This window comes from Vanessa atalanta, chromosome 2, assembly GCF_905147765.1.
Source record: "Vanessa atalanta chromosome 2, ilVanAtal1.2, whole genome shotgun sequence".
NCBI lineage: Eukaryota > Metazoa > Arthropoda > Insecta > Lepidoptera > Nymphalidae > Vanessa > Vanessa atalanta.
Genome location: NC_061872.1, coordinates 13,448,492 through 13,463,884, shown reverse-complemented (window position 1 = coordinate 13,463,884; position 15,393 = coordinate 13,448,492). Strand labels below are relative to the sequence as shown.

At 37.2% G+C, this 15,393-nt stretch overlaps 2 protein-coding genes across 3 annotated transcripts; both read left to right on the top strand.

The window, feature by feature from the left end:
* Positions 1 to 331: 331 nt before the first annotated feature.
* LOC125074364 (histone-lysine N-methyltransferase EHMT1) lies at positions 332 to 10,244 on the top strand. 2 transcript variants are annotated; one of them, XM_047685673.1, is made up of 19 exons: positions 332 to 1,098; positions 1,709 to 1,882; positions 2,499 to 2,582; positions 2,793 to 2,873; positions 3,049 to 3,176; positions 3,443 to 3,636; positions 3,746 to 3,951; positions 4,214 to 4,425; positions 4,623 to 4,793; positions 5,197 to 5,444; positions 5,629 to 5,792; positions 6,037 to 6,198; positions 6,302 to 6,365; positions 6,450 to 6,583; positions 6,863 to 7,007; positions 7,696 to 7,845; positions 8,037 to 8,270; positions 8,949 to 9,133; positions 10,078 to 10,240. In XM_047685673.1, the coding sequence occupies exons 1-19, from the start codon at positions 332 to 334 to the stop codon at positions 10,187 to 10,189; spliced, it is 3,615 nt and encodes a 1,204-aa protein (XP_047541629.1). In that variant the 3' UTR covers positions 10,190 to 10,240. The 2 variants fall into 2 exon arrangements, with proteins under 2 accessions (XP_047541629.1, XP_047541638.1); XM_047685682.1 differs by lacking the exon at positions 1,709 to 1,882 and having other exon boundaries at positions 383 to 1,098; positions 10,078 to 10,244.
* A 1,678-nt stretch (positions 10,245 to 11,922) lies between these two features.
* Positions 11,923 to 14,661, top strand: LOC125074404 (dual specificity protein kinase Ttk). Its single transcript, XM_047685735.1, has 6 exons — positions 11,923 to 12,946; positions 13,132 to 13,277; positions 13,443 to 13,603; positions 13,797 to 13,999; positions 14,207 to 14,354; positions 14,437 to 14,661. The coding sequence occupies exons 1-6, from the start codon at positions 12,056 to 12,058 to the stop codon at positions 14,631 to 14,633; spliced, it is 1,746 nt and encodes a 581-aa protein (XP_047541691.1). The 5' UTR covers positions 11,923 to 12,055; the 3' UTR covers positions 14,634 to 14,661.
* The last annotated feature ends 732 nt before the right edge of the window (positions 14,662 to 15,393 follow it).

Sequence of the window (15,393 nt, the reverse complement as noted above, 5' to 3'; positions counted from 1 at the left end):
TTCCATAATACTTACCGTTAGGCTTAAACTATATTTATAACAAAAGTGACCAAGACACGTTAAAGAACAGGAATTTTTGTTATATTTATAAATAACGATTGCATTGTGATATTTTCTAGATTATTTTTCCTTTTATATATATTTTCAATACATTTTTAACTAGAGTAATAAGTCCTAAAATGTAGTAAAAGTTTCCTTAATGTCAAATTATCTTCTGCGATATATCAGCAGTAGCATAAATTAACTTTTTATTTCAACAAATCATAAAAGAACGTGTTAAGCAAGAACGCTTTAAAGTTGAGTTGGTATAAAAAGCAGTGACCTTGGCAACATGCACACTGACGACGAAGCCCCCGTCATTAACCCAGAAGACAGTAACGACACGACGCTTGATAACGTTAGTGTAAGGCTTGACAAAATTGACACTGGAAAGAAGTCCGAGAAAAAAAGTGATACGGAAGATCCTAAGCCACGCATCGTTCTCACTTTTCGATCAGAAAAATCTGGCGCTAAAACGAGCAACATGAAAATTGTGTCGAATGAAGAGAAACATGAAGAAATCTCTCCACGAAGGTCTATTCGAACTAGAAACACGAAGAAAGAATCTGACGATGATAATGTGAGCCATATAGATTCCGAAGATGAGGAACTTATCGAAAGTTCCAATGCACCAAAACGCTCAACCAGGCGCCACAGCAAAGAATTTACAGATGTTATTGCAAATGCTATTGCAAGGAAAGAGAAGTCATACAATGAGTCTTCATCTGCTCCCACTCAAAGATTGTCCCGTAGAATAAAGCCAACGGCCAAAATATTAGCCAATGAAGAGTTGAGAATGGGCTTGGAGTCACAAAACAATGCTCGTCTTGGGATTTCCACTGAGAAAACTGCAGAAGAAGGAGTAAGAACAAGACGGTCAGCCCAAGTAAGAAATGTTGATTTAACTTCAGAGAAAAGGTCTTCGAAACGTAAACATCAAGAAGAAAGTGCAAACGAAAGTTCAGATAAAGAAAGTGACCATTCTTCCAAGAAGCTGATACATTTATGTAACCTAGGTCTTAAAGTCAAGGACGATGAATCGAGTGAAACAGAAAACAGGTAAATTAATCATTTATATAAATATCCTTGACAAATAACTTAACCTGATGATAAATGGACTTAAAATGGTAGAACCTATGTACATACCCTGCAATGTATTACTAATTGAACTATAAAGCAAAATGCAAACAATCTCAAAACAGCTTTGCAAAACTTTTTTAATAACAGTATAATAAGAAAAGACTTATTGCATTGAATAAGCTCTATATAAACTGATAGTATGTCAAAGAAGTTGTCAAAGTCAATAATATTAAACTCAATACAAATAATGTTGTCCTCTGATAAATAAGATCAGTTATTTTCTTATATATAAGTAGTTTTAAGATAAACTTACAGATGTTATTATTTTTATTATATAATAACTGTTTACAAAAATATTTATAATCATGAAAATAACAATTTTATTCTCCAATAAGTTCATTCTTACTAAGACAAGAAACTTATTTGATTAATGTTTTATTATAAATTTATATATATTATGCTAGATCTACAATCCCATGCGCTGTGATCTCCCTACTAATTATTAAATAAAATTAATTCATTGAAGTGTGAGCTAGAAGCCAATGCTATGTAGTCATTTGCTACATTATGGCTATGCGCTTGCTTTTAGAATAACAGAGAGTTCAGCAAATGAGGCAGCTGAAGATGATGAAGATGAAGAAATTGATGATGACACAGAAGTTATAAGCAAGCTTCTAGAAGCAGATGAAGAGAGTGCCAGCGATGAAGACTTCTGTCCAGAGACATCAACGAAGAGAAGACGATCAAGAAGAAACTGCTCACCGTACGCGCAGACAGTTGCTCAATAGATGTTTTAAACATTAGTCTTGTTGACCTTACAAAGATACACATGCTGGGTGCTGTGGCAGCCAATTTAAGAATATTTTTGTATTATTTTAGTTAATATAGACACTTGATAATTTTATTGCTGTCCCATATGTATTTTTAATGTTCATATAAATATATTCTAATTTTAACAATATAAGATTGAGAACATGATAGAAAAGTATTCATTGTAATTGCTAGAAAGTATTTGTATCTTAAGAAGGTTTGAAGATCACTTTGGTATTGAATTGAGATTTCATTTATATAAAAAAAAACTTAATATATTTTTACATTCAACTGCATTGGAAATAAACTTGTAACTAAACTTTTACATAATAATTAATTGAAATGGTCCTGTACAATTGTGATCTAGATGTTCGTTGATTTCTATTAGACTTCTTTTTTCTTATGCTAATTTTTTTTCAGATTCTTATTTTAACATTTCAGTTATGCCTTATTTATTTATCATTGCATGTTAATTAGATAATTTATGATTTATTTTGTTGGAGTCATTCTGTATTTTTTTTTATATTAGTCATTGTGGATAAATATATGTTTTTTACTTTTGTTTCCAGCGCGCCCCTTCGGCGATCGTCCCGCAGAGCCAATTTAGGACTATATTATTATGACACATTTGCGTTCGACGACGGAGGCGATAGGTATGGAAATATTTGTTTAATTTTATTGTTACAAATATATATGGATATAAAATATTAATAAAAAAATATGCATATAATATCACGTTTAATTAAAATAACTAATGTTTAATGTATGTAATGTGGTATTAATGTGTAGGATGAGAATGAATTTAAGGTATATTTTTGTTATTGAGTTCGTTAGAAGAGATAACTTTTTTTTAAATATTTTAGTGACTACGAACCCAAGCGTAAAAATACTCGATCTCACGGCGCTGACGACGTACTTTCTGATGGGGAGGCGGAAGCTAAAATGTAAGTTATAAGTTATTTATTAAAATTTTCCAAGACATATGTGGTTACTTAAAAGATTTCTTGAATTTTGTCTACCACCCTTTATATTTCCAAATAAATTATGATTGTTGTGATTTTTTTTAATTATACAGTATGTAAACAGTAATGTTATAAATAAATTTTACATGAACAACAGTGCCTCCGACGCCGCTGGTGCGGAAGAAAGCCCGGAGGCGGCTTGTCCGGCCGAGGCATCTACCATCGTGGCCACATGCCTGTGTGAAGAAACTAGCAACATATACGCCGCTCCGTCGGAATTAAAAGGTAGAATAATCATCGTATCAAACATCCAAATCCCTTTCAAACGACTTCAAAATAAGTTACTTTGTAAGTACATAATATGTTAAAGCTTCTCTATACCCAGCGTACTATGTGTAAAACATATATAAATATATTAAAACGTAAAGCCCTACAACCAAGACAAAGATTATGTTCGCACCGTTTACTACATACGCCACCGCCGATAAAAAAAATACGATAAGACAAACCCGTGAACGAACGCTGTGTGATGTGAACGTGGCGGTCCGCAGAGCCCGTGTTCTGCCAGGCGGTGGAGCTGGTGGAGGGCGTGCGCGTGGGCTGCTCGCACGCGCTGCCGCCCCGCGCGCCGCGCGCGCTCGCCCGCGCCGGCCTGCGCGCGCCCTACGTGCTCACGTGCCGCCTGCACGCCGCGCAGATGCGGGCGCACATGTGCTGCCCCACCTGCGGACTGTTCTGCACGCAGGTGCGATTGTGTTTTCGTTTCATTTATATTCTACATTATCTAAAATCGCGTGCAGTATGATCATACGAGACAAAAAGATATTCTTTATTGATTGGGAATTTTTTTTCAGGGCATATTCTTCCAATGCTCCAAGGACCACCTCTTTCATTTAGAATGTGGTATACAAGGCGGGGACTCGAAGCAGAAACCCGGGTGTCCCCACTGCGGGGTGCACTCGTACCGCTGGCAGCCCGTCAACCGCGAGTACGGGCGAGTGCGCGTCGACATGCAGTGCAGCAACAAGCGCGTGTTCCTGCCCGACCAGCGGGAGCAATGGTGAGGCACGACACACACACATACACGAGCTTAGCAACTGGAAGTCATTCACGTTATCATTACTTCTCTGATACTTCATATTTATTCGTTCGCAAAAGATCATTCTCGATTAAAAACATGTTTTTACTAAAACCATTATAAATATTTTTGGTATAATAAAATTGTCTGTAAATTCGAATAGCGGTATTCAGTATGTTATGAACGCGTTGTACGACAGATTACATTTATGATGAAAAATATTGTATTTCTGCATTGGTTTCAGCACGCCAGCATTCCTAGGCTTTTCGTCCGTCGATCCTTCACAGATAGATCAAGTTCCGCCGATCCCGGAGGAGTTAATATCTTCAACGCCTTTAGACATAAAAAAACTTTTTGAAAATACCAGTGAGGAAGAGCTGACTGACTATTCGATGCAGGCGTTATACGAGGCGATAATAAACGGAGAGTCCGTCGATCAGCTTATACCGAAAATCAGTAAGTTATCGTTGAACAACCAGCACTAATTTAGTCAGATACATAAAAGCCTCTTACGTCCCTAAAAACCTATACGCGCGTCTTTAAGGTTTGAAATTTTTGAATGATGACAAATATAATATAAATGAATTAACATATTTTTAAAAATAGTACAAAGTTTTAAATGATGTAGAAATAAAAATAAATGTTCAATACAGTTCGCGGCGATCACCTAAACGAGCCACTGGCCGAGTTCGAGGGCGGCACGTGTGCGCACGCGGCGGCGGCCCGCGGCCGACTGAGCGCGCTGTGCCTGCTGCAGTACGCCGGCGCCGACCTCGACCTCCCGGACGCGGCTTCGCGCACGCCGCTCATGCGCGCCATACTCGGTCAGTTCCTGTCTATAGGGTATAGCCTATTCCTATCTAAAGAGTTTGTCGCAATTTTGTTCACTACAAATTGTTCTAATTAATATGTGTATATATTAGACACACACACTAACCTACCTAATATTTACGCAAACATTCAAAACGACTTTATACCGTGAATCCATAATTAATACCATAGTCTCGAGTCTCGGCCAATGATATCCGTCAATTTAATGTTAAAGTTGTTTATTAGTCCTTACATAGTAAAGTCTGGGGAATAGGTCATAGAATACACATTTAAATGAATCACTTCGGCTTTGAATTGTTTTATGTGAAAGAACACTGTGTAAAACTTGTAACAAAGTTTGATATTTAAATGAAGCTAATATCGGAAAATGAATTAATAAAGAAAAAACATTTACAGCATTATTAGATAAAGAATCAATAGAAGAAGCCGAACAAGAGATCCACGAAGAGGAAGCTAATGATAGTAAAGAGATTAAACCAGACCAAACGGAAGAAGACGACGCAGAAGTAAAGAAAGACTTAGAAGATGATAAGACTGATGTGAAGGAAGAAGACAACAATGAGGATCCTAACAAACCAAGCGATGAAGATCTCATTAAAGTTATCAAGTATTTGATTGCAGCGGGCTGCGATGTTAACAAGCAGGTACATTTTCAATTACATACATTTCAATTCCTCCCGCTTTGTGGCCTTAATATTCTATCTCATTGAATTTTAGCTTAAAATTATTCAATGAGTTGTAGCAGAATTTACACTTTTTGAAGTAATCCTGAAAAGACCTGGCAAACATAGTCACTGAGAGGTCCCTACAATAGAGATTTGTGTTAAGGGCCCGGAAGGCATGACGGCGCTGCACATGGCGGCGCAGCACGGCGGCGCGGCCGTGTGTCGCGAGCTGCTGCGGGCGGGCGGCGCGCTGGTGGACGCGCGCGACCAGGGCGGCTGGACCGCGCTCGTGCGGGCCGCCGAGAACAAGCATCCCGACGTCGTCAGGTCTCTCGCAGCCGATCTCGTATTTCACTTTACGGAAGGTTTTCATGGACCCCATTCGAATGATTAGGCTCACTTTTAATTTTTGCTTCATGCTGCACGAAGACAGCACGGCTCTAGTGCTGCGTGGCTATACGCTACGCCCGAGGGCTCCACAGGCTCATGGCATAATCGTTAATTTTATTCCAAATGTACCTATCGATTGTATACGCACTCACACATAATATGAGTGTCAACCGTTCCTCAGACTGCTGCTGGAGTGCGGCGCGGACGCGGCGGCCGGCGACGCCGAGGGCAACCTGCCGGTGCACTGGTGCGCGCTGGCGGGCGACGCGCGCTCGCTGGCGCTGCTGCTGCGCGCCGCGCCGCGCACGCTCGCCGCGCCCAACGCGCACACCGACACGCCCCTGTCAGTGCCGCCCGCACACATACACACACACACATGTACCCACATGTATGATCAACGGCTTCATTGATTCTACTTACTGATGTTTACTTTATAAATTTCTCAGACACGTGGCAGCGAGGGAGGGTCACTACGCCTGCGTGGTAGTTCTCCTCGCACATGGAGCTAAAGTTTGTATTTTTAAATTATTGTTTTTATTCACACGTACTCCTTTGTGATAGTATGTACAAAACTAACTAAATACTCCTTTTCAGACCGATCAGGAAAACTCTGCGGGTGAACTAGCGGTGGAAGTATGCAGCGGTCCGAGCCACAACGCCATCTTGCTCAACATGCAAATGACGATGGCCGTAAAGGATAAAATACCACGAAGTCGTATCCTTTCCAGGTTAACCATTTCTTTTAGTATGCTAAGAGTTAAAAATATAAAAAAAGTTCGTAATAGTTTTATCATTTTATAATAAATTGAAAAAGACATTTAGTAAAAAACTTCATACAATGTTACAAGCAAACACTAATTTAAAAAGGGAAGAAGCTTAAAAAAGAAGTTTTGTCGTTGGGAATTTAAAAATAAATCATAAAAAGAACAGCTAAACTAAGACTCCTTCCAGGTACAAGTCACGTAAATATAATAACATTACAAAATTAAAAAGTGCTCTTCAAACAGCGACATATCAAACGGGCGTGAACCGTATCCCGTGCCGTGCGTGAACGAAGTGGATGACGCACCTCTACCGGACGACTTCACGTACGTGTCGCAGCACGTGATGCCGGAGCACGTGTCCGTCGACGACAGCATAGAGACCATGCAGGTAAAAAAACATAAGACATGAATTACTTGGTAGGGCTTTGTACGAACCCATCAGGGCAGGTACCACTCTTGCATCATATATTCTACCGCCAAGCAGCAATACTGTGTTCCGGGTTGAAGGGTGAGGCTCACACACCTAACTTCAGGCACAAGGGACACAACTCTTAGTTCCCAAGGTTGGTGGCGCATTGATGTTGTAAGAAATTAACCTTTATTAAATTGGACAATAGTCCATGGCCATAGTGACCATTTACGATCTGCCATTTGCCGGCCTGCCTACCTGTTACAACATATTTATCAAACACCAGCTCCTACAATGGGAATTTTCTATGATGGGAAGTTGGGATTTTGAATATTTCTTAAATGGTCACTATCGTGCTGTAGTTATATTAATTATTTTTCACTCCATGCAACGCCAAGCGGGATAAATAAACGTCCATCCCATCCAATCAATTGTTTCGAATACATCGTGCCTATTTACACAGATTACCTCAGAACTGCTGTTTGGTGGTAGATTAATTCAAGAGGGAACGGTGCAGCTTGCACCTGCTGTGCTCGATGTGCCATGTATTCCATATACTATAATCCCGTATACTTAAATGTTATCTAATGTGTTTATTGCAGTACATATAAAAAATTAATAAGTGAATTGCCTAGACAGAACTAAATAAATTCTACCACCTCTGCAGGGCTGCGCGTGCAAGCAGTGCGGCGCGGAGTGCGCGTGCTGCGTGCTGGGCGTGCGCGGCTGGTACCGCGCCGGCCGCCTGCCCGCCAACTTCCCGCACCACGACCCGCCCATGCTGTTCGAGTGCAACCAGACTTGCGCCTGCGACGCGGTAACGAGCCGAGCATTGCGATATTTTTCTTAAAAATACTTCCCAAAAAAACTACTAGCAGTTATCGATTCCATCGAAAAACCGAACAAAACAAAAGTTAAATTGAAATTATCGAGAACAGTCTATGATTACCCATTCATACCCATATGTTATGTAATTTTCGTTTCGTTAAGTATTAGTTATATGTGTAGAAACATTGTCCAAACCGCGTCGTGGGCCGCATCGAGGGCGCCGGCTCGCTGGCGACGCCCGTGGAGGTGTACCGCACGGCTGGCTGCGGGTGGGGCCTGCGCACACTGCGGCGAGTGCCGCGCGGCGCGCTGGTGGCGCTGTACCGCGGGGAGCTGTTGCCGCACGAGCGCGCCGACTCGCGCCCCGACGACCAGTATATGTTCGCGCTTGACCTCAAGCCGGATCTCCTGGAGGTAGTGTAGCAACTGAGCTCACTGAGTCGTATGAATGAGCGATATTGACATTTTTCAAAGTTTCACTATTTCATTTGAATATTATTTTAACCTTATAGTTTTATATGTACTGCCCAATTTTAGCATTATGTTTTTACTCTAAGCTAAAATACATAATTTTCATTACATAAACGAAGGAGTGGTAAACTATTACGAAATAGGTGTAGTAATATAGTAGTAATACAAACAACCATGACAGGAAAAAAGCCAAATAAAGAACATTTGACAGCAAACTGACGCGATATCATTGGTTGATATCTTGATTAATCTATGCTATCGGATATAATTATAACTACTTATTTCCACTTTAATTTTACTTTGGAAGTAAAATTAAAGTGGAAATAAGTAGTTATAAATAAAGAATTATTAATCGTAAACTCTCAGTAGTGCACAATATAGCTTAGTTATTAGCGAATCGCATGAATTACGTAAATCTAAAGCTTATTTATGTTTTTCCCTACTTCCATTAGAATAGAATATTGATATTATGGACCTTGTTCCTGTTACGACAATGACTCGCCCTTTAAACTAGACAGTTATTCAAAGTACCCTTCTTAACCCTACAACTCTATTCCAACTGTAGTTAGAGTAAAACTAAATTATTTTTATAATTAATGATTATACGTAATAATTTAACAGCAATGCAGTGACCAGACTCAGCTGTGCGTGGACGCGGCGCGCTTTGGTAGCGCCGCCCGCTTCATGAACCACAGCTGCCGGCCCAGCGTGGCGCCCGTGCGCGTGTTCAGTTCCGTTCGGGATCTGCGACTGCCGCACGTCGCGCTCTTCGCTCTACGGGACCTTCCCGCCGGACACCCGCTCACGTGAGGACACACATAACAATATAGTCAACTTAGCCCGTCAGTAATAGAACTTGTACCAAAAAAAAACGTCTTGTTGATACAGCAACTGCTTGTAAATGTCCCATTGCGAGGAAAAGGCTTGTAACTTATTCCACGATGCCGCTCTAATACGAGTTGGTTCATGTTAATAAACGAGTACTAAATAGCGATTAGAAATATTGTATTCATACTATAGTCTATTCCACGAGTCGAGTTCCTAAGGAACAAAATACTCTACCTCATTAGTTAAATCTCTTGAGACTTGAGATAAACGAGATGATTCTGTTACATATGAATGAAATGATTTGGTAATCAAAGCTCACGTGCATTTACTAATTAGCGCATGAGGGCAATTTTCATTGCGAACTCTTTTTGAATATGCTTGCTTGTGTGGAATGTAGAATTAGATCTCGTTTTATTTACAAAAATGACCCAATTAATACAATGTAGGTCTTAAAATGTTTAAGCATTCCTCATTCATTTCTATGTGTAAACTGTATGGTAGGGCTTTGTGCAAGCCCATCTGGCTAGTGGGCAACTACAGGCACAAGGGTCACAGCATCTTAATTCCCAAGGCAAAATGGTGACCACTTACCATTAGGTAGCCCAGTTGAGAGTCTTCCAATCCATGTTTTTAAAAAATAAAGAAAAACATTATGAGAAGACCTTCATGTAACAAATTTACTCAACCACTTAGTTACTTACTGGTGGTCAAGCAGTGTAAGTGCTGCGACCTGTAACCTGTAGTTAAACCTTTCTACAAAAAGGAGAAATAACCCTTTGACTCATAGCTATTATTTCATTTATGTGTTTGGTGCACTTACCTAATTACAGTCAGAATAAAAAAAACATTAATATACAATAATAACTCATGTGCTAGTAGCTAACACATGAGTTGAAAGTTAATGTTTTATTAATATTTTCAGATTTGATTATGGCGATAAATTCTGGTCAGTAAAGTCAAAATGGATGAAGTGTGAGTGTGAGGCTCTCGACTGCAGATACCCAACTAAGACCACCGAAGAAATTGAGTCATGAGATATTGTACTTATCAATATAGACAATGATTATTAATAATTTTGTATCAATTATTATAATTGTATATAGTATTATTATATCACTATAATATAATAATCATAATTTTATAATTAAGAAAATAAAACGAAGTAAATAAAAATATGTAGTTATTTCTTTACCCTGTCTTTGTTACTTGATATTCTTAACAAAATCAATAAAAGTAAACACAAAGGTAATATTAGCAAATTAATAATTTAATGATAAGGTCTAGATAGTTGATTTTTGCAGAGTTCATTCGTCTGGAGCCAAATTAAGATGAAGAATATAAGTCATGCTTAACACAAAAATGCATTGTCATCGGAACTGATCTAATATTACAAATTTCAACTCTAGAATAAGAGGAAAGGGTTCTTATTCAGTTTTTTATTTTATTAAAACTTAATTATACTAACTTAATGGTACTAAGTGGTAACCACTGCCCATAAACATTCGCACTGTAAGAAATATTAAGCATTCCTAACATCACCAATCTTGGGAGCCTATATGTTATGAACCTTGTACATGTAGTTACGCTGGCTCACTCTCCCTTCAAATTGAAACCCAACAATACTAAGTATTGCTAATTGGTGCTAGAATATGTGAAGGGTGGGTGGTATCTACCCAGACAGGCTTCTACAAAACTTTGCCAACAAGTAATGTTTGAAATAAAACTAGTTTTTAACGGATTTAATCGCGTATATTAATTATTTTATTTTATTTTAAGTCTGCCCGTGACCACGAACACTGCAAAGTGCTCGAAACGTCGGGATGTTAAAATAAAATAATTAATATACTTGATTAAATCCGTTAAAAACTAGTTTTATTTCAATGTGTAATAATCGCGAAAATCTAAGACAACATTAAGTAATGTTTGTTAAGATTTGCTCTAAACAAACAAACATTACAAGTTAAATAATATACCTATCTGATAAATATATATTTTAACTATAAATAAAATAATAAAATTAGTACTTGTATAAATTAAAAATAAAATATCATTTAAATAGATGTAGCTTAACATTGGTCAAGTTTTTTAGAAGTATATTATATTTGTCCTCGATGGCGATAGTCAGTACTTAGTCACAGCTGCATCAGCTGCAGTAGTAATTTCTTGTAATGCTTCAAAATTGACGGGAAAAAATTAATTGTTTTTTAAATTTGGTACCCAGAGCTGCAATTCATCTTTTTTATTGTAACGATTCATTATCTTGTCATAATAAAACACCTTTTGTTTTGTTGTTTTTTATCAACTTTTTTCTGTATTGATGAAATTGTAAAAAAATCGGTAGTTTATTTGAAAAAAACAAAAATGATCATAATTGTTATGCAATTAAAAGACTATTTATAGACTAGACCATAGATATTACACTTAGGACTAGACTATACTACCAATACTACTATATTCTACAAGATGGTCATAACCATCCTGTAGAGTGTAGAAGATATTTTGTTGGAAATCACCTCCTCTATCACCCTGTTCCGTTTAATCCACGTTATTTGGGCCACCTGTATAAATTTTAGAATAGCCTTGAATTTATTTCATTCGGCTTTTTATTAGGTTAAACAAGCTAAGTGGCTACGTCGAAGCTTTGTTTGACCTAAAAATTGGAAGGACTATTTGATTACTAGTCTTTTTTTTAATGACAACATTAATGGACATGGCTGTATACTTTAGATATTTGCCTATTTAAAAAAAAAAGTGAATGTCAAAATAATTGTATTTAAAAGTTTTAACGGAAAATACTTATCTAGTGTTCAAAATAAAAGAATAAGAAGTGAGTTATAGTGTATTGTAAAGTGTAATCCTATGGATTTTCTTGTCTAAATGTGTTAAGTTCTATTCAAACCATGAACGGTAATTCTGAATCCACATCAAATAGCATCAAATTTGCGCCGATGCCCATGTCGGCGTTACTCGCTAATTTGATGCCTTTACAACAAAATTCGGATAGTCCTGACTCTAGTTTCACAACAGACGAGAGTGATGTATCCTCGAACGAAGTTTCAATGAAAACGCCTCCTAGAAATAAAACAAACATGTCGTCGACTCCACAGTACAAAATTACAAATGATTTTCAAAGTAATGCTTCCGAGAAGAAAAATATTGTTAATAATCATAACAAAGAGAATGCTGACGAATTTAAGCACTTAAACCATTATTATACTAAGGACAGTATTTTACCTAGTGGTCAGAAACTGACTAAAACATCTTCAGTTTATCCAAATTCTGAATCAAAAAAACGGAATGTACTCATGCAACACGATAGTAACATAAAGGTGCCACAGGCACAAGGTAAACTTAATTCAGCTCATAAAAAGACTCCAGATATAAAAGTGCCAAATAGTTGTCAGAAAACGAAAACAGCGACACCTAAAATTAAATCTGGAATCAGAAAATTCACACCTGGTTCTTCAAAACACAGTCACAAGAAAACACCTCAGCAGACGGTAATTCAGAACAGAGATAAAGTACGATGTGAATTGTTTAGACATAATCAGCAGAAGGATGAACAGTTACCACCACCCAGAGAACCCGCTCCAGCTCCAATACTTGTGCCAGTACCTGAAACACCAATTAATAGAAAACCGATGCCAGCTTCTTATGCAGCAACACCATCTTACCCACAGGGCATAGTGGGAAACAACTCAAAAATTTTGTTCAAAACAACTTCTATTAAAGATAAAAAATATATGTTCATTAAGAAACTGGGTACTGGGGGATCTAGTGAAGTTTATAAGGTAATTTTATTATAATTGCTTAGCTTTGTAAAACATTTCAATTAACATTTATAGTCTATCCTAAAGGAATTAAAACAAACAACTTCATATTTAATGTAATATTATGGATTTGTAAAAAAATTATTTTGTATTAAACTTATATGTATTTTTGTTTATAATGATATTAAATACAGTTGTTACTATAGGTATTAGAAGTAGGAACATCCTCTGAGTTTGCAGTGAAGTGTGTGTACCTGGCCACAGACCAGGACCTGGCTCAGGGCTACATCAATGAAGTGAGGCTGCTACGAGAACTACAAAATTCTGATAGAGTTATTCGTCTATATGACTAGTTAGTGCAAACTTTTAATTATTATAAAATAATGACTATAAGTAACAATTTTTATAATTATGACATTACTTATTATATTCTTACATAACTCTGTACATTTAAAGGTTGATTTTTATATTGTGATTGTATTAACAAACTAATATTAAAAATTTCAAAATATTACAGTGAATATGACCGTCAGAATCAATTCCTCCGCATGGTGCTAGAGGTGGGCGAGACAGACCTGTCGTCGTTTCTGCGCGCGCGCGGCGCTGGTTTGCCTCCCGCGCTTGTGCTACATTACTGGGAAGAGATGCTACATGCTGTTCATTACATACATGAGCATGGTATGAAGTACTATATTACATTTCTTTTACAATATATAGTAGGCTGCAAATTCAATTTAATCACATTATAATGTTTACTATTTGGTTGATTGGTTACTGATTTTTTGAACATATAATATGACTTCATTGCTTAATAAAATAGGCTTACTTCAAAAAATGTATCATACGTGTCATCATAATATCTCATCTTTAGGAGTAATCCATGCGGATCTGAAACCAGCAAACTTCCTATTAGTCTGTGGGCGGCTAAAGCTGATCGACTTCGGCATAGCGTCGGCCATTAGCGGCGACGCTACTAGTGTGGTGCGCGCGCAGGCTGCAGGCACCTACTCCTATATAAGCCCCGAGGCTCTAATGGGTGGCGCTGGCGGTTACGGCGGCAGCGCAAATATCAAAGTATGTTCTTGGTTATATTTGTATTTTAAGTATAATCCTATCAAACAAATGTTTACCCTTTTCTGTAATAGTTATTATTTATGATGGTGTCAGATTTTTACTACATAGAAATTTTTCTACTCATATCAAAAGATAATCATATGAAATGTTGAGATTTAAAATTAAATTTTTAAACTTAAATAATATGTTGTCTATGTACACTTTCAGATATCTTTCCGCTCTGATGTTTGGTCATTGGGATGCATTTTATACAGCATGGTCTATGGTCGGACGCCATTTGGTCATATCCCCAACTTAGCCAAATTGGCTGCTATTCTTGATCCTAACCACCGGATTGACTATCCAGCTGCTGATCGTTAGTATAATTGTTACTTCCGTTTTTATATTTTTTTAAGAAAATGAATACAACCCAACATATATTTTTTTCTGATTTTCAGATCTACCTTTATCGCTGATCACAACGTTAAAATGGTGTCTAACATACAACGCTCGTTCAAGGCCGTCGGTGAGGGAGCTGCTCGCCGTAAAGCATTTGCAGCCGCCGCGCGCCCCTCTTCCACAATCATTAGTAGATAAACTGAAGCCTTATGTGTCTGCTGATGAGTTTAGACTGTTGCAGCAGGCACAATTATAAACTTTATCAAAGAATATTTGTGTGACTTTAAAACAACTGACATACTTATGGTTCGTTTTAAAATAAATCAATAATGTATATAGATGTTAGAAGCTAGCATGGTACTAGCGAAGGTGTGTATAATAGTAACTGTATATTTTTTGTAAATATAACGTAAAGAATATTTACTGATGTCCGTCGCGTAGCATTTCTCTGATATCTTAAATGGTCTTTAATTACAGTTTTCTAGTTATTTAAATTTATAGTCATATAGTTGTATTCAATAAATTATAATTATATGAGCAATAAGTATTGACTCTAAATAATAAGACTTGTATATCAATTAGAATATTAACAAGTTCTAGTAACTAACTGCAAACGATGGCGTGTTTATGTACATAGTTAAAATAAGAAACTTGTATTTATTTTGTGGGGATTAAATATATTTATTAGAATTTTTATGTGAATACAAAAAATTAATAAAAAGTCCTAGTGTTATGTGTACCTTGACAAAACGTACAGTAAATAATGAAATTTAACCTTACAATATTATACTTAGCTTGCATAACTATGTAATGAAATGCAGTTATAACCATTGATTAATAATAAATGCTAGAAAATCACTAAAAAGATGAGTTTTTATTAGAAAACCGTTAAGGGAGCTTCGTATCCCTCTGCTATTCAGAGGGAAGGAATTCATACCCATACCGTAGCTCAATACCAGATGGTAGCACTGTTCTACTACACAGTCGTGTAGACACAGGTAGGATATTTATATAAA

What these genes read in the sequence shown, in the direction of transcription:
- LOC125074364 (XM_047685673.1), top strand. Translation starts at nt 332, where the DNA reads ATGCACACTGACGACGAAGCCCCCGTCATTAACCCAGAAGACAGTAAC. An exon ending in GCGCACACCGACACGCCCCT is followed by an intron (nt 6,199 to 6,301) that starts GTCAGTGCCGCC and finishes TAAATTTCTCAG; the next exon opens with ACACGTGGCAGCGAGGGAGG. An exon ending in ACAGCATAGAGACCATGCAG is followed by an intron (nt 7,008 to 7,695) that starts GTAAAAAAACAT and finishes CCACCTCTGCAG; the next exon opens with GGCTGCGCGTGCAAGCAGTG.
- LOC125074404 (XM_047685735.1), top strand. Translation starts at nt 12,056, where the DNA reads ATGAACGGTAATTCTGAATCCACATCAAATAGCATCAAATTTGCGCCG. An exon ending in GATCTAGTGAAGTTTATAAG is followed by an intron (nt 12,947 to 13,131) that starts GTAATTTTATTA and finishes TTGTTACTATAG; the next exon opens with GTATTAGAAGTAGGAACATC. An exon ending in GCGGCAGCGCAAATATCAAA is followed by an intron (nt 14,000 to 14,206) that starts GTATGTTCTTGG and finishes GTACACTTTCAG; the next exon opens with ATATCTTTCCGCTCTGATGT.